This window comes from Sceloporus undulatus, chromosome 6 (genome assembly GCF_019175285.1).
Source record: "Sceloporus undulatus isolate JIND9_A2432 ecotype Alabama chromosome 6, SceUnd_v1.1, whole genome shotgun sequence".
Lineage (NCBI taxonomy): Eukaryota > Metazoa > Chordata > Lepidosauria > Squamata > Phrynosomatidae > Sceloporus > Sceloporus undulatus.
This window is the reverse complement of record NC_056527.1, coordinates 161,910,468-161,930,013: the sequence shown is the minus strand read 5'-3', so window position 1 is coordinate 161,930,013 and position 19,546 is coordinate 161,910,468. Positions and strand designations below refer to the sequence as shown.

General features: G+C 39.6%; 1 protein-coding gene across 6 annotated transcripts in view; it reads left to right on the top strand.

The window, feature by feature from the left end:
• The first annotated feature begins 2,476 nt into the window (after window positions 1-2,476).
• The window catches only part of ARNT2 (aryl hydrocarbon receptor nuclear translocator 2), a 106,918-nt gene continuing 89,848 nt past the window's right edge, over window positions 2,477-19,546 (top strand). For 4 of the 6 annotated variants that reach the window (XM_042476912.1, XM_042476911.1, XM_042476909.1 and 1 more), the window contains exon 1: window positions 2,477-2,740. In XM_042476912.1, coding sequence (XP_042332846.1) covers window positions 2,689-2,740 — 52 coding nt within the window. In that variant the 5' untranslated portion in view covers window positions 2,477-2,688. Of the gene's footprint in view, window positions 2,741-8,662; window positions 8,721-17,403; window positions 17,439-19,546 lie in introns of those variants that run through there. The other 2 variants (XM_042476910.1, XM_042476913.1) reach the window with 2 other exon arrangements.

The window sequence follows — 19,546 nt, the reverse complement described above, 5'->3', positions numbered from 1 at the left end:
ATAAAAATGTGCTATACAATATTCAAGTGCTTTTAATTAAGGACTTTCTCAGAATAGCATTTCTGAAAATCAACCATCAAGACACAAGAGTTTAAGTGTGTTCTCTGAATGGAACAGTGCATTATTGTTCTGACAAACCTGGCCTAGTATGCGTGAGGAAATGCAGCTTTCCATACCAATTTGCATCTTAATTAGCCACATTTAGATTATCCATCCAACAAATGAAAGTCCTAAATTGCATTCCTTACCCATTTGAGTAGGTCTTTCTCATTCAGCAAAATCACACACTCAGCTGCCTGCCTTAGTTACACTGCAGCATTACTTGGCAGCAAATGGTGCTTTCCACAGAAAGGAAGGGGCCACCAATTTGCTGTTTTAAAAAGCTGGTGCCTTCATATTGGCATGTTTGGAATATGGTGCCACTACTAGCTTATTAAATAGGAAGAAAAGACAAGTTAGGAGAGGCTGCAGCAGTTTGCTTTTGCCCTACTCACCTGGGAAAGCATGAATTCCAACTCTCTCCTCTCCGCATGCTGAGTGAATTAAATGTAGAGTACTTTTTTACTTTGAACTCAGTTTGCAGCAATTCAAGTTAGCTGAGGACAAAAGGGGAAAGTGGGAGAGAATAAATAAATAAGTGTGGCATAATGGTTTGAGTGGACAATGACTCTTTGGGGTCAAGGTTTGATCTCCTGCTTGAGCATAAAAACCCATTGGGTGACCTTAGGCAAGTTACACTCTCTCAGCCGCAGAGGATGGCGATGGCAATTGCTGTTATGTGCCTTCAAGTCATTTCCAAGTTATGGCAACCCTACATAGAACTTACCAAGGGGTTTTCTTGGCAAGATTTCTCCAGAGGAGTTTTTTTCCATTGCCTTCCTCTGAGGCTGAGAGTGTGTGACCAAGGTTACTCAGTGGGTTTCATGGCCAAGATAAGAACTGAATGAATCAATTAATTTATTACGGCATACAGCCGGCATAATATTGTAAACATAATAAAACGTTTACAAAAATTACCTTACATCCAGTTAGAAACATATATATTCCAGCATATCATATAAATGCATATCATATAAATGTTAAGGATAAAACTTGGAGCCGTGTTTCTGGAAGGATTTAGGAATACACTAAATATATGGCTTTAAGAAAAAGAATTGATTATCTACTATCAAAATAACGGCGAGGAGATTGTATGATAATTGCCCTTCTGGGTTTGGCAAATCATTTATTCATATGGATCTACACGGATCAATCGATTTCTATACAGAAAATCATTTTAGATCAACATTTATGGCTGTAGAGGGCATTCGTTATACAGTGGACCCTTGTTATACTCTGGGGTTTGGTTCCAAGATCCCCCGTGGATAACAAAATCCACGTATGCTCAAGTCCCATTAAGTATAATGACATAGCAAAATGGTGTCCCTTATAAAAGATGGAAAATCAAGGTTTGATATTTGAAATTTATATTTTTTTAACATTTTCAAACCATGGATGCTTGAATCCGTGTATAAACAATCCGTGTAGAAGAAGGGCCGACTGTATAGTCATCTACTGCATCTGTTTTAAAAAGTTTTAACGACAAATAATAGCAGCTGCCCCCCCAAATGTAGGACATTCAATAAAAATGGAGGACACAACCAGCTAAAAAGCTGCCAAAAACATTTAACCCTCGGCTTATCCAAGGGTTACTGTAAGTGGGGTCTAGCTAATATGCCTATTATGCAAATTATTATAATTATGCATGTTACTAATTTGCATTCTTATTATGCAAACTCAACACCTTAACCATTGCACTTTTCCTAACTTAATGGTCCCCAGCAAATATGACTGGGGTTGCCATATTCTAGTGCCTCATTCCTGGCCATCTAATATTATGCTAATTATTATAACTATGCATATTACTAATTTTCATCCTGATTATGCAAAGTCAGCTCCTCAGTCATTGCATTGGAGTTGCCATATTCCAGTCCCTCATAACTGACCATCTCATATCCCTATTATTGCAAATCATTAAAATCATGCTTATCACTAATTTGCATCCTGATTATGCAAATGCAACACCTCAACCATTGAACCATTGCACATTGGGTTGCCATATTCCAGTGCCTCATACCTGGCCATCTAATATGCCTATCATGCAAATCATTCTCATTATGCCTATTACTAATTTGCATCCTGATTATGCAAACCCCTTAATCCTTGCATTTATTCCTCTACTCTAATTGTCCCCACCAACTCAGAGAGGGGTCTATTTAATATGCCTATTATGCAAATTATTATCATGATGACTATGGCTTGCATCCTGATTCAACGAGAGAGAAGCCAGGTGCCTCAAGTGAGGGCGAAGCGAGTGAGGGCAGGCGGCTTCACTCCTCCAAACCCCTCATGCGCGAAGGGCTTGTCGCGCATGCGCACTCCGCTTGCCAGGGGAAGGGGCTTCTGGGCATGCGCAGAAGCGGGTGTGAAGCCAAAAGTGGAGAGGGCAGTCTCCTTAGACCGGACATTTTGTGGGCGCTGCGAGCCGGCTCCCCTCCGAGGCAGCACGCCCCTCCGGCCGGCATGAGGCCAGCGGGGGAGCCCTGCTCCTGGGCCGCCCCTTTTGTGTAGCGGAGGGTCCTCTCTCCGTCCCCTTCCGCTGGGGTCCCTCCCTTTGCAGACCCCCTTTCAGCTCCGCCTGAGACCAAGATGGCAACGCCGGTGGCGGCGGCGGCGGCTGCAGCGGTGGTCAATCCTCCAGGTGAGCAGCATCTCAGGAGGCCAGGGATGCTGATGCTGATGCTGCTGTTGGCAAGCCTAGACTGTGCTAGTTGTCTTATTGATATAATCATGCCAGGAATGGATATGGGCATGAATGGAGGTGGTTCAGTCATTGTGAGTCGCCTTGGGTCCCTTTCTGGGAGAAAGGCGGCATACAGAGACAGCAGGAACAATAGCAGTTATCATAACCAGCCAAGACTGCTATTTGTTTTATTTATCCAATGTATAATCATGCCAGGAATGGATATGAACATGAATGGAGATGATTCAATACACACGCATATATATGTGTGTGTGTGTGTGTGTTGTGAGCCGCCTTGGGTACCTTTCTGAGAGAAAGGTGGCATACAAAGGTAGCAGGAGCAATAGCAATCATGACCAGCCAAGACTGTGCTATTTGTCTTATTTATCCAGTGTATAATCATGCCAGGAATGGATATGAACATGAATGGAGGTGATTCAATACACATATATGTGTGTGTGTTGTGAGCCGCCATGGGTCCCTTTCTGGGAGAGGCAGCATACAAAAGGTGGCAATAATAACCATGGACCATAGTCATGCCAGGAATTGATATGAATATGACTGTAGATGAATCAGTCACACACACACACATATACACACACACATATATATATATATACACACACATATATATACACACACACATATACACACATACACACACACACACATATATACACACACACACGTACACATAGTGAGCCACCTTGGGTGCCTTTCTGAGAGAAAGGCAGCATACAAAGGTAGCAATAATCATAACCATGGACCATAATCATACCAGGAATGTATATGTATATGATTGAGTCATGCCTTTTCACTTTGGTATATTTTAATAAGTAAATTTATACTGTGTGTAAATGGTCTTGGTAGTTTACACACACACACACACACACACACATATTGTGAGCCGCCTTGGGTTCCTTTCTGGGAGACAGGTGGAATACAAATGTAGCAGTAGCAATAATCATAATCATGGACCATAATTATGCCAAGAGTGGTTTTTAAAGGTTGTTGTTGGCAAGTGAAGACTGTGTTATTTGTTTTATTTATCCAACATATAATCATGCCAAGAGTGTATATGAACATATGTCTATATATTGTGAGCCACCTTGGGTCCCTTCCTGGGAGAAAGGTGGCATACAAAGGTAGCAGGAGCAATAGCAATAATCATAACCATGGACCATAGTCATGCCAGGAGTGTATATGGACATGACTATAGATGATTCAGTCATATATATATATGTGTGTGTGTGTGTGTGTTGTGAGCTGCCGCCTTGTGTCTCTTTCTGGGAGAAAGGCGGTGTACAGATGCAACAGTAGCAATAGCAACAATCACAACCGTAGACCATAATATGATTCAGTCATACCTTTTTGCTTTGGTATATTTTATATACCATAATGATAATTTTATACTTATGTCATTATATAGCATAATGAGAATTTTATACTGTGTTTAAAAGGTCTTGGCAGGTTTAAATTTTATTATATATATATATGTGTGTGTGTGTGTGTGTGTGTGTGTGTGTGTTGAGCCATCTTGGGTCCCTTTCTGGGGGAAAGGCGGCATACAAAGCTAGCAGGAGCAATAGCAATCATTATAATCATGCCAGGAATGTATATGTACTGTATATGATTTGGTCATGCCTTTTCACTTGGGTGTATTTTAAAGTATAATTTTATACAGTACTGTGTTTAAATGGTCTTGGCAGTTTTAAATGTTATTGTGTGTGTGTGTGTGTGTGTGTGTGTGTGTATATATATATATATATATATTTACAGTGGACCCTTGTTACATGCTGGGGTTTGGTTCCAAGATCCCCCGTGTATAACAAAATCCATGGATGCTCAAGTCCCATTAAATATAATGACATAGCAAAATGGTGTCCCTTATAAAAGATGGAAAATCAAGGTTTGATATTTGAAATTTATACTTTTATGGAACATTTTCAAACCGTGGATGCTTGAATCCATGTATAAAAAATCAGTGTATAAGAAGGGCTGACTGTATATGTGAGACACTTTGGGTCCTTTTCTGAATGAAAGGCAGCATTCAAATGTAGTATAAATTCCAAAAAGCAAATTCTGATTTTGCCATTTTATACAAGGGACACCATTTTACTGTGCCACTGTATTTAATGGGACTTGAGAATCCATGGATTTTGGTATCCACAGAAGTTCCTGCAACCAAACCCAGTTGATACCAAGCACCCACTATCTTTGCCCTTTAGGACTTTTTCTCATTCTTTCATAGCTGCCCTTCCTGTTCTTCTTCTGATTTCTTGACTGTACTCTCTGTTCTGATTGATGCACAGTATGGGAAGTCTTTATTTTAATTTCCCCATCACCTGTCTTGAATGTAAATCTTTCATGGTGATTATTATTATTTCCTTCATGTTCAACAGTAAGCCTGTCTTATCACTTTCCTCTTTGACTTTCTGTAGTGTTGTAGGCTATATTTCAGAGGAAAGAAGTGGCAAAACCACTTCTGAGTATACCTTACCTAAGAAAACCCTATTAAATTCATGGGGTCACCATAAGCTGACAAGCATCTTGAAGGAAGTTATATTTGTAAGAAGTGGGAATTTCATTAGGTGTTGCTTATTTTGTTGGATGACAAGCAATACTTGCTGAAATTCCCTCTCCTATCTGACCATTAAAGGTACAGATGTCCTCTCCAGTTTTCACTTTAACTGGGGAAGAGATCCCATTTGACTGAGTGAGGTTTTCTTCTGGGTAAAGCCATTTAGATGAGCTAAATCTTTTGTAAAATGCTACCCCAAGGGTGCAACCATGTCTGGAAGGAGTGTTAAATGTGTACAGAGAACTTTTCCAATTGGGAACCATTCTGTCTCTCCATATTCTGTTCTAACAGTAAGTAGCCTCCTATCCTGAGTAGTATGCATCGGGACAATCAAATATAATGGTACACACATTTCTTTAAGATTAATCCATGAATTTATATGATCTGTGCAGTCAAATGTTTTGCTGTAGTTGATAAAGAACATGCTGATTTTCTTCTGGAATTCCCCTGTGCCCTCCATCATCCATGATATGTTTGCAATGTGATCCCTCGTCCCGCTTTCCTGAACCCAGATTGCACCTCTGGAATTTCTTATTCCATGTACAGTAGGAGACTTTGCTGCAGAATTTTGAACATGACTTTGCTTGCATGGGAAATAAATGCAATGGTCCTGTAGTTAATGCAATCTTTCATGACTCCTTTTTAATAATAATAATAATAATAATAATTATTATTATTATTATTTATATTCCACTTAATCACTTGGAATCCAAGTGGATTACAACAATAAAACGAGATACAGTTAAAATTCTAAAAACTGCTATCCCTCCTCCCCGGTATAAAAACATTGGCCTGTTACAGACTGCCAAAATAAAGCTGCTTCAGGTCTCTTTGGAGGTATGCTGTTTAAATGATGCATGCATCCTAAGAATCCGGAAGCAGCACCAAAGCTGCCCTCCAGTGCTTAGAAATAGAGTGTGGCTTTGGCGCGACCTCCAGACTCTTAGGACCCATGCATCATTTAAATAGCATACCTCCAAAGAGACCCAAAGCAGCTTTATTTTGGCAGTCTGTAACAGACCATAGTAATATTAAAAAGAGATTAAACCAGAAAGACATTAAAACAATAGCATACAATAACGGTTAAAATCAATAGAGGATTTGTAAGAAATTTATAGCAGGGTCCAGATAGGCTGGAAAGGGGATGGAGAAAAGAGGAGAAAAGTAGGGAGGGGAGGCAGGTAAATAGAGGTGGACCTAGTCTGGAAAGTCCTGCAGGAAGAGATCCATCTTAATAGCCTTCTTAAAGGTTTCCAAAGTGGTAATCTGACGGATCTCCTCCAGCAGGTTGTTCCACGTTGTTAAAATGTATATAAATAATGAATGCAACCATTAAAACAAGTGATTGTTAAAGCTTTCACAATGTTTATATTGTATATTATATGGATTTCATTCAACTATAATGCTTAATGAAAATTGTAATGGTGTTATTTTTAATAGATAGAATACCATTTTCTTTTGTAATCGCTTGTGGCTTATGCAAATAAAGGATATGGAATGGTATGGCAGCCCATTAGATTTACATGTTGACACACCATTCAGCAACTGACTGAATGGATCTACTCTAGTGGAGACTAACCAACAGTATGCTTGCCTCCACATATGGATCTGCCCGTGTCTTAAAATCTTCCAGGGAGGTCTTTCTACCATACTCACATGTACATTTGGTAGAGTGCAGGAGACAGTCTTCTTGGTGGCTGTTCCCAGGTTCTGCAACTCCCTTCCTAGAGAGATTAAACTAACACTCTCCTGGTTCTCCTTCCTAAATAGGTGAAGAATTTTTTTTGTTTTTGTCTTTTCAGCAGACCTTTAAGGAGTGACTGCTCATGGGCAAAGAGCCTTTAATGACATGCCGTTCTCAATATATTGGTTGTTGTTTTCTTCTTAATGGTTATGTTTTTAAATTGCTTTTAATTATATTGACTGTTGAATTACATTTTCCTGCCTGAATCTGGTCACTGCTTAAATTAAGTGCATAGAGAAAGGCAACAGAAAGAATGAGAAGGCAAGGATAATGACGGATTCCCCATGAGCTAATGATACTCTATAAGAGCTGCACGTAAACACTTATCCAAGGAATACAGAGCAATTTTAAGATCTGTTCTGGACTGATCTTCAGTCAACAGTCAAATAAAACTGTACGTAGTGTAGTATATTGCAACCTGAAGTGGTGTGTGTGCTGTTAGTGTTAAAGCACAAGGCTCTCCTCTCCTTAGGGAACAAGTTTGCTGGCAGGCTCTCCCAGCTGAACAGAATTGGGACTTTTAAAAGTGCTGTTTAGCCACTCCAAAGAAGCTGTAGAACAATGTATTCATTTATATTTAAACAATGGTACCCAACCAGTGAGAACACTGCTGTTTTAGTGCTCTGCAAGTCCTTTAAGAAATTCTGGATCTACATACAGTATCTACAAAATGAATGAATGAAATCAAAAAGGATGGTTTTGCTCAAGGAAGGAAGAGAGAGGGAGTGAGTGAGGAATAAAAAGCAAGGAAAAAAGAACGGGGGAAGGAGGAAACAAGAGATTTTAGCAAATGGTCAAGGCTATATTTCAGAGGAAGGAACTGGCAAAACCACCTCTGAGGATTCTTTACCTAAGAAAACCCTATGAAATTCAAGCGATCGTGTAAGTTGACTGTTGAGTTCAAAGTACATACTCATACAAGAAGGATTAAAGGAAACGGAAAAGGAAATGAGAACACAGAACAAGCAAGTTATGAAGGCAAACCTAGGCAACGGATTGAAGAATAGTGAAAGAAACACCAGGAGGCCTCTGTGTTTCATTAGGACACAATGAAGTCTGCAAGATCCTTAAGTGTTTTTTTTAAATTCAAAGATCTTTACTTTTCCTATGAAAAACTACTATACTGTACTAGCAGACCTCAGTTAACACAAAGCCTCTAACAAAGAAGTCCCTTTTTATAATAGTTTTTTTAATGCCTGTCCAACCCTCTGGTTTTCCTTCTTGTCCTTTGTCTAGCTGTATTTTAGCAGCATTGGCAATGGGAGGATGGTGAAAGAGAAAAACAGACCTTCAGTGCCAAGTCATAGTAGTATCTCTGCAATAAATACTGCAATAAACCTTGAACTGGGACAGAATGGGATTTTATCCTAGACCAGTCCTATAGCTGTGTGTGCCTGCCTACAGCAGACAAAGTAAAGAGCAGCCTCTAGGATCTCTTACTGAGGATGCATGAACAGCAACACAGAGAGAAAAGGGAAAGCAGATTTGCCTGTCTCACCAGCTACCTCTAGCATGATGAAAAAGCACAGATCTAGAAGTCTGCCATATAAATGGAAATCATAAGTTGCTGATGAAAAACAAAAACCTAATTGCATTTTGGAAGAAGCATTCAGGTGGTCTCTAGGAGGTTCAAAATATTTTTGTTTACTTATTTGTATGATAGACTGAGAGAAAGGGCTTCTCAGTGATGACACTTAAACCATGAATTTTAAAATTTTAATTTAATTTAATTTTTAATTTTTTTGGTGCAGACAGCTTTTATCGGCACCTCTTTGATGGTACTTCACCATCTTTTGCCATCTTGTTTAGACAGACATGTTTTGTGAATCAACAACTGTGTGATACGGCAGCTAAAAAAACCAATGCAATTCTAGGCTGCATCAATAAAAAATATAGTCTCTAGATCAAGGGAAGTAATAATGCCACTCTATTCTGCTTAGGTTAGGTCTCATGAGTAATACTGTGTCCAGTTCTGGGCCCCACAATTCAAGAAGGATGTGGAGAAGCTGGAGTGTGTCCTGAGGAGGGCAAGCAAAATGGTGAAAAGTCTGGAAACCATGGCTTATGAGAAGAGATTTAAGGAGCTGGGTATGTTTAGCCTGGAGAACCCATTTGCTTTTGTGATCAGTGCCTGTATAGATACAAACTATAACCCATGGTTAAGATGAGTAGAGGAAAGGCTTGTAGGGGACAGGAGAAGTGTGATCAATGAATCTCTTTATGGTACTTTGTCCAGAGTTCGGCATAATTCTCAAGGGCTATGCAGCTTTAAAATTTGCATTCACAAAGTTTTGGAAACAAGGGAATGTTTTGGAACCCATGTTCCCCTTATTATAAATAATAATGATGAAAAATCTGTAAACCCCACACTCCACTCTTTCATCTACCCTGCAAATCAAAAAAACGTCAAGAGAAATAGCTGCCCTTTAGCACAAGTTATAGTTTTGCTGACAGTTTTAAAATTAAAAGCTATATCACTGGATGGCTTGAAGTAACGCATGAGTACCCCTCAATGCACAACCAAACACACATACACACAGGGAGAAGGAGGGAGGGGAGGTGGAAGAAGCATAACTGGATTAACAGAAGGAACAGTTATAAAATTCCTAGGAAGAAAACATTTTTTGTCCACAGCTTCTTCCACCAGAAATGTTTGTCAAAAAAAAAATCCTTTCTCTCATTCAAAACTGAGATATATTACAGCTCATATTTCTTGTTACAGCATACCATTTGAACCCCAAGGACACTATTAAATGGATTTCTGGCCTTTATTACACAGCGTATACTAAAATTCAGATCAGACTGTTACCACACAGGAGCTATAAAATATTTCAATTTCCCAACTTCTTATGGCCAAATCTGTACAGATAGGAAAAACTATGCCACTTCAAGACCACATTTAACAGGTTCACCCTGCCTGCTCCTACCAACATATATATCTAACAGGAGTTTTATACACCCTTCCAATGTAAAGCTGCAACAAGTTAATTCATAACATGTCATAAAGTATTGGAACATTTAAAAATAAATAAATATGCAACAAGCAAAACTAATATCAATGGGTTTCCATCTTTCTGAAACCATAGAGCAAAAGCTTTGGAGATGTGTTATGGGTTCTCTCAAAAAATGCCCTCATGAGAGGACTTGGCTAGTCAGAAAAAAACCCACTTTCCAGAAGGCATGTTGATAGGGTCAGAATGACAGTCCGTCGGAGAAAATGAGTGCATTCTGGAGTTCAGAGCCTCAAATAAAATATTACATTTGTTGTTGTAAAGCATGGGGTGTAGTACCGAGTTAGGAGCCTTTCCACATGGCAAGACCCCTTGGCATGCTAGCTGGCCCACTGGGAAATAGTTCAAGAGGTCTTAAAATGTGCCATAAAAATAGCATCTACCTGCTGCAGACTAATGGCCCCTTTTTGTCCTCTGAGTCACATTTCAGTGGTGTTTGGTGTAAAAAGCACGTTTTATGGGTCTTGGTGCAGTGGTGCAGCAGAGCCAGGCATGGAGAGCCAGGCTTAATTCTGCTGCCTGCCCCATCAACAACCTCCTTTAGAAGTTCAGAACCATTATTGGGGATGCTAATGTGAGAACTGTGCTTGATTCCCAGAGAGCGGGCTGACCTTTGAAGTGTTCCTGACTAGAAATACCTTGTTCCACTTTGCAAAAAAGAGAAAAAGGAAAGGAAAAAATACTTTTCTGTGTCATGGAGATGTAAGATAAGTCACCATTAATAGAGAAGTCAGATAAGGCAAAGACGAAACTATTTATAAAACATACACCTGTGTGTATGTGTGTGCATGCACTTCCAAGTCACCTATCAACTTATGGAAACCCTTGAGTTTCATTATGTTTAACAACAACAACAACAACGATAATATATTGATTTATATCCTGCCTCTCCCTTAGGCAAGTAATACTCAGAGGTGGTTTTGCCAATTCCTTCCTCTGAAATAAAGCCTACAGCACTTGGTGTTTTTTGGTGGTCTGCCCTCCAAGTACTAACCAGGTCTGACCCTCCTTAGCTTCTAAGATTAGAAGGGACCTGGTGCCTTTAGTGTATTGAAGCCTTAAACTCATTCAAAATATTAGGAGCCCTCCTAAGGATGGTGAGTGGAGATGCAGTTCAATACAGGATGACCAGAACTTAAATTATTGTTTTTGTTGTTGTGTGCCTTCAAGTAATTTGGTCAGAGAGGGTTTTGCCTTTGCCTTCCTCTGAGGCTGAGACAGTGTCACCCAGTGGGTTTCCACACAGGTAGGCAAATCTGTTCGTCTGTCTAAATCAGATTCTGATTACATAGACTCACTACATGCATATACAGTAGTAGCATTAGCTTCTATTTACTAAGATTTTATCAAATTATTTTTTAAAATATCCTCTTGATTCTGTGAGTGACTTTTACAAAGTTCCAAAACACACTGCATAAATAATCCAGTTTGAGACCACTTTAACTGCCCTGGCTTAATGCTAGGGAATTCTGGGAACTCTAGTTTTGTGAGACATTTCATCTTTGTGAGAGAGCTCTGGTGCCACAATAAACTACAATTCCCAGGACGTCCTAGCAGTGAGCCAGGGCAGTTAAAGTGGTCTCAAACTGGATTCCTTCTGCAGTGTGTTTTGGACCAAAGTGTACTTCTATTTCTGCCTATCCTCCATAGGAGTTCTATCTTTGGTTTGTATTCCTACTCAGATTAACCTAAATCATACATGTGCAGAATGCTCCCAGTTGTGTGAACCATCTCAGAGGTGACAGTACAATATCCATAAGGAATTTCATGCCATTGCCCCATTGCTTATGGATCTGGATTGAGGGGTTTTAGTGAGCATTTCAGAAATGGAGGTTTCTTGGTATTTCAGAAATACCACTGTAAGCTTCAGAGGGTTTTAAAACACATCATGTTCAGCGATTCCTTTCTCTCTGTTCTGAATCCTTTCTCCCTCCTTAGAGCTAGCACTCAATAGTTTTGCACACAATTTCTTTTTGTAAAAGCTTGACAAGAGCAAGTTCTTTTCTGTGTTATTATCTTGGATTCCTTTGTTGAATATGAGTTAGAAGAAAGCAGTTGCCAAATCTGACAACCTTCATCGTTTTTATATTTTTATGTTCTTCCTTTGAATTTGAAAAGGCTGCACTTTTTACACTCTTCAGCAGATATGGGAAGGAGGGGAGGCATCTTTTGTTGGTTTATAGCACTGAATTTAGATCTCGTATAGCATTTTATTTACACTCAGATGCTTATGCCATCTGTAAAAGTGTTCTCTATATGCTTCTTTGGAAAAAAAGAAGCCTTGTAAATATAAACTAGGATCATTTCCAGAAATTTCAGGCAGAGAAGTATTTCCAGAATGGGAATGAGCTGTATCTCAGAGCTCACACTTTGCATGCAGAAAGTCTCACACACTTAAAAGGATCAGAGAGAGCCAGCATAGTGTAATAGGGTGTATATTGGACTTGGGATTCCTTGAGACCAGGGTTTCAATCTCCACTTAGCCATGGAAATGCACTAGGTGACCTTGGGCAAGTCACACTCTCTCAGCTTCATATCTGCTGAAGAGTCAATGGTAAATTCCCTGTGAACGAATCTTGCTGAGAAAACCCTAAGGTAAGGTTGCATTAGTCAAGTTGGGTATTTTAAAAATGTATCAACCAACACTAAGAAAGAAAGGTGGGAAGAGCCCTGGTGGCGCAGTGGTTAAATGCCTGTACTGCAGCCATTCACTCGAAACCACAAGGTTGCGAGTTCAAGACCAGCAAAGGGGCCCAAGCTCGACTCAGGCTTGCATCCTTCCGAGGTTGCTAAAATGAGTACCCAGACTGTTGGGGGCAAATTAGCTTACTTGCTAATTAGCTTACTTGCTAATTAGCTTACTTGCTGTTCACCGCTATGATCTTTGGAATAGCGGTATATAAACAAAACATATTATTATTATTATTAAAAGAAGGATCTCACTAGACAAGGGTGAAAAATCTGTAATTTATGGTTGTAATCCTATAAAGATACACCTCACATAACTAAATGGGTGTGTTCCTAAGCATTTCTTTTAACAGGAAATTTGAAACTAGAGGCAGAAATAACATTAAAATAGTAGGGATAGGCTTGTTGTTGTTGTTGTTGTTGTTATTACATGCCTTCAAGTCATTTCTGACTTATGGCAACCCTAAGGCAGACCTCTCACAGGACTTGCTTGGCAAAATTTGTTTAAAGAATTGTTCAGAGACACCCGTGGATGTGGAAAAAACACAAATTTAAAAAATCACTATTCTTCTTACCTAAGAGAACACTTCTCTATGAATCTCCAGGTCCTCCAATACAACTCTGTGATCAGCATCTGCCAGAAGTGGATCATAGAATGGTGCTGAAGGACCTACAGATGCTTAGAGAAGTGTTTTCTTTAGGAACCCCTAGATTCTCCAACACAACTCTATCATCAATGTCTGGCAGAGTTCCTCTGGGGGACCTAGAGATTCCTAGAGATAACATATTAATCAAAAGCACAAATAATCAAAGCCGCAAATGTGAAGGGCCAACTGTCTGCCACACTGGCTCTCATAGGAATAGGTTCCTATGTCTCCCCAAAAGGAAGGGCAATTCAACATGCTTCTATAAACATTTTAACCCAGAAATAGAAACATATCCATATGAACTCAAACAACCAGGTCAGGGAAGCCTTATGTGAGTAAAGAGAAACATTTTGAACCTTCTAGAGATCATTTGAAAGCATCTTCAAAATGGATACTGGGATGAATCCCCCCACCAACAATCTCTGCTTTTCTTAGGATTTCCATTATGTATTTTAAACCTTCTCAGTGAAGCTTGTGATCTACATCAGGCAAGGCAGGGGGAGAAGTGGCCTTTCAAATATCCTGGACCCATTATGCTTAACTCAGTGCCAGCACTTTGGATTGCATCCAGGTTTTTTTTTTAAAAAGCAAAGTAAAACCTGGCAATCCAACAAAGTATTCTAAAGACAGATTAGATAGGCTCCATTGTACACATTTGTGTCAACATACTTACTTTAATAACTTCAGTTAGATAATTAACTGTGCATTTTTTCCTTTTGTTTTTGAAAATTATGCACCTTTTAATGTAGAACTGGGCAAATATATGGCCCTCTAGATGTTATTGGACTGCAGCTCCCATCCTGACTAGCATAGGCAATGATGAGATTTTATGGGATTTGCAGTCCAGTGACATTTGAAGGTACAATAGCATTGTTGTGGCTTGGACTCTGCATCCAGTAAATGTCCTTGTGCCATTAAAGAAGCTCATCCTTCCCCATTTTCTGCATCCTGGCTTGCATTTTATTGTGGGGGAAACAGAGAACAGCTTTTTTTCAGAAGGTATTACACTTTAGAAACTTTTTTGGTTGCTCAAAGGGAACAATCTTCTGAGAATGACTTGAGGGAAATATAGATGTCCAGAAATGCACAAAAAGGCCAGCTAATAAAAGACATTTATTGTTCATTATGTTACCAGAGACTCTCCCAGTGCCATTTTAATCTTTATTATGCACCTAGGAGTTTGTCATAAATGTGAATAATAGGACTGTCACCCAATTAAATAAGTCTTGTCAGATCAATAATTATACTTTTAATTGGTCAATTAAATCTATATAACTTGCCATATGAGAAAAGATACTAATCTTCTTACTGTTTAGATTACTGATCCCCAAACTTTGGTCCTCCACATATTTTGTACTTCAGACCCATAATCCCTGACTATTGACAAGCTGGCAGAGACTTCTGGGAGCAGTAGCCCCAAATACTTGCAGGACCAAAGTTTGGGAGCCGTTGGTTTAGATGCTTTTGTAGTGTGCTGAGTTGGACCATTTACAAAGTCACTTTTTCTTTTTCATTACTAAAGGAGCTGCATTTACTAAGTTTTCTTCTGGAATGAAAATTCTGATGGAGTGCATGTGCAACTCCATTTTTTGTCCCCCATTCTTTCAAATGGAATAACCAATGTATGTGTGAATTGAAGATGCCGTGGCCAGCTTCCTCCAGAGGCCTTCTCTCTAGTTCACTGATCTCGTGAACTACAATATCTTGGTTTGCAAATTGTAAAAATAGGGTATGTATTTTTCTGTCCAAGGTTGTACTTCTGAAGTTTGATTCCGCTTGTTTATGTTGAATAGGGCTTCAGAAGCAGATGAAAAGCTAATTCATTTATTCTGGTGTTACGCAAAATACATCCAGCTTGCTTACTCAGCTAGACTTTTTTGTAAAATATTCAGTACAGTCCCAGTTATCTTCCCCTTCTGCTTCAATATAAAATAACAACGTGATATCACCCACTGCGTTTGAATCTTGAGTGCATAGTTATGGCACCTGTATTAAGTGAATAAGTTGCTACTCCTTGTAGCAGTAGTTCCCAAACTTTGGTCTTCCAGATGTTTGGACTTAAGCTTCCAGAATTTCTGTCTGTTGGCCAAGCCGGTTGGCGCTTCTGGGAACTGAAGTCCAAAACTCGTAGAGGATCAAAATTTGGGGACCACTGCCTTGGAGCACTTCTAGCAACCACTCTAAACTGTAAGCATACTACCACCAAATAGGCTAGGTTCCCATCTCCCTGGGAAATTCTAAATACCGTATTTTCCGACATATAAGACGACTGGGCGTATAAGGCGACCCCCAACTTTTCCAGTTAAAATATAGAGTTTGGAATATACTCACCATATAAGACTACCCCTCTTCCAACGCACACCAAATAAAAATTTTAAAAAATCAGATTTGATTTCAATATGGTAATTTTAATTCAGATACTTATGACATGTAGGTATTTAGCAGGAAACCTTGTTATATACAAAGCCTGTTGGATTGGTCAGCTCTCCCTGCCTGCCCAGCCCTCCCTGTCTCCAAGACTATCAGAGCGGTAGCTGCTTTCATACGATTGTTGCATATGGTGGGGATGTGGCCACGGCTGTTTTTGAGCTCCCCCCACCATATGCGGTGGCTCGGAAGTTTCAGCACCTGCCCTATAAGATGATACCCAGTGTATAAGACGACCCCCGACTTTTGAGAAGATTTTCCTGGGTTAAAAAGTAGTCTTATACGCCAGAAAATACAGTACTAATCTCAGGCTGTTTGAGAAGAAAGACTTGCTTTATTATCAGGATTGCAAGGAGGTTGGCTAGTCAAATTATTTAATGGTCCCCAACTACCCCCCTCATCTGTGAAGTTCTCTGGCAGGACATGGAAGAGAGGATGGCACTGTCTCTTATTTGTAGAGGGGGCTGTGGTGAAAGTGAGAAACAGCAGACACCTCTCCTGCCACTCAGAAGGTACTCCTTCCATTTCATATCCTCCAGCGTTTCACAGATGAAAACCAAGGCACACATGGCCAAGCAACATCAGAGTGTGGTCAACATGAAAAAAGTTATAAATGAGGAAGAACAAGTAAACTATGATCCAAAACACACACCAGAAATAATCCAGTTTGAGACGGCTTTCACTGTCCAGGCTCAGTGCTAGGGAATCCTGGGAACTGGAGTTTATTGTGGCACCAGAGCTCTCTGACAGAGGTGACCAAATGTCTGACAAAACTGCAGTTCCCAGAATCCCCTAGCATTGAGCCAGGACAGTTAAAGCGGTCTCAAACTGGATTATTTCTGCAGTGTGTTTTTGATTTAAGAGAGAGAGGCCATAGCACTTTGGTTTTGCCTGAGCCTACTGGGAAGTGCAAGATTCCCTTTCCTCCTTCCTTTTCAATCAAATGAGTACAAACTAGTTTTGCACTTTGAACTCAGTTTGCAACTGAAATAAGCTTGAGGACTAAGGAGGGAAATGGGAGGAGGACAGAAAAACTGGGACATTTTAAAAGCGGCTGAAAAAAGTGGAACAACAGAGGAGTCCCTGTCAAATCAGGCCAGTTGGAAGGGTATGTTTTTGGTACCTTCTTCAAATAGCAGTGTAAATGATAATTCTGGGTTAGGTATCTGCAATATTGGGCATCTTGCTTGCCAAATAATTAGATTCCCCTGGAGAGCTGGCAAATCGACGTGCAGATAACTGAATTTTGTTACATAACTAGCTAACATCTAAATGCATTCCCAAATGTCTTTCTACCTCCAGAATTCAAGTGGTTAATATAGAAAATGGTGATAATTCCCCACCCCACGATAAATTGATCAGTATGCAAGACATTTGTCACCAGATGAATCATGGTCCACAGTTAAGGTAAACAGATCTGTGATGACACTTTCTGAGCAGAATACCAATGTGATTGTATTTCTTCCCAGAGGTTTCCAGCATTTCTTAGGAATTTCTTTTAAAGGAGGATTCATTCTCAAGGATAAAAAGATATCATTGAGGTCATCCTTCTATACAGGTGGGCGATATTATGTGGGATTTGGATAGCTGGGGTGTGTCTGGGGTGTGTGGTTGTGTATGTGAGTGTGAGACAGAGAGAGAGATGCTGAAAGGGAGAATTTGCTAAAATCTGTGTGACTTGACCATTGTTTAAAGATTATTTTCTTTTATTCCAAAGTTTCTACACTAAAATAACCATATTATAAAAGAATTTCATTCATTGTTCTGTTGCAGAGTTCATTTTTACTTTATTTTGATCATTTTTCTGTCAGCAGGAGGTGACTAAATTTACAATTGTCTTATACTGTACAGTAGATACTGCTTCATTTTAGTGAGGGCTTTTCTGCTAGATTCTCCCCTGCTGCTGCCCATTTACAAATTATTTCGTATTAGATGATAAAACTCTTTGCTAATCACTTGGTTGTGCAGAAATGTGTGGCTCAAATAGCAATATCTTTGAAGAATGGGTGGGTTTTTTAATGGTGCATTGTAGTTTCACCTTAGAAACACTATCCATATTTCTTCTTAGCATTAATGTAAAATGAATTATCAGTTCAGAGTGCAGAAATGCAGAAAACTGACATTTTTTTAAAAGATGCTCCTTGGGCTTACTCATATGTTGCAGTCCTATATGTGGGACTCATCTCTGAGTAAGTATAAATAGGACTGGGCTGATAACATGGTATTTCTGACTTAATACAGTTCTGTACCCATAAGATCCTACTGGATTCATTCATTCATTTCTCATTCCCACAGTGCCTCTGATGAACATTTTATTTATTATTTTATTTATTTCCAGGATTTATATCCCACCTTTCTCTCACAGTGGGTGGGATTCAAAGGGGGGTTACAATATATGCCATAGGTAGGTAGTCCATTTATATACTCCATGTTATCCCCCAACACAGTGGCATATTTGCCATTGGGGCTAATTGTTCCTTATTCACCTCTGATAACTTGATATTTCTTTGAGGGCACCAGCCCAGAACATAAATGGGGGAAGAGTGTTAGTTTCTCGGTCTTTAAGGATGACACAACTTACAGATTACTAGTAATCGTATGTGGAATGTTGAGCTTCTAAAAACTGTTGGCGGCCATACAACTTAAACATGAACTGTTACAGAGTTATTTACAAAGCTTATTGCCTGTCTGAGGTCCTGACATTCTGCTCTAAACTCTTTCGTTCCAAAAAACTAGGTCTTAGCATTTTTGAGACAATGTGGTGGCACTTTGAGCATGTGCAGAGTAGTCTCCCACCCCCATTATTAAGTAAATTCAGCCTGTTTTGGAGCAAAAATTCATGATTAAGTTTGCATGACATATGATATGCTTGAATTCTAACATTGTTCTCTAGCTCGCCCCTCCCTTCAAAATTGCTTGGTATAGTAATGTGTGTTCCCATAGCCTTGCAGGGATTTGAACTCTACTTGGTTGTTGTTAACTGCTCTTGAGTCGACTCGGACTCATGGCGACCCAGTGGATGAGGCACCTCCAAGCCCCCCTAACCATCCTCCACTGCTGCACAGGTCCTAGAGATTTTGGCCTGTGATTTCTATGATTAAGTTCAGCCATCTGGCATGCAGTCCTCCTCTCTTTCTACAACCTTGCTAGCATTATTGTCTTTTCTAATTAATGATACCTTCTCATGATTTGAGCAACGTAGAACACCCTTACTTTGATCATTTTGGATTTCAGGGAGACTTCAGGCTTGATCTATTCAAGGATTCTTTTTTTGGGGGGGGGATCTTTTTGGCTGTCCATTCTCAGCACCACATCTCAAATGAGCTGGTTTTCTTTTTGTCCATTTTCTTCACTGCACCTATACTTGGTGATGGGAATACAGTTCTCACTTTGATGCTTGTTGTATATCTTTATGTTTTAGGATCTTGTCCAGTTCTTTCATCGCTGCCCTTCCTATTCTTAGTCTTCTGATTTCTTGGCTCCAGCCTCCATTCTGATCAATGTTGATCCTAGGTACCGGAAATCTATAAACTCTATTACATATTTATAATTTACAAAAAATAAAGAAAACCTTAGGAGGAAATCCATAGTGGCTTCTACTGTGGTAAAATGTCGTCAGTTGTCCTGCAGAATTTCAAGAGTTTATCAGATGGCCCCTGTGAAATT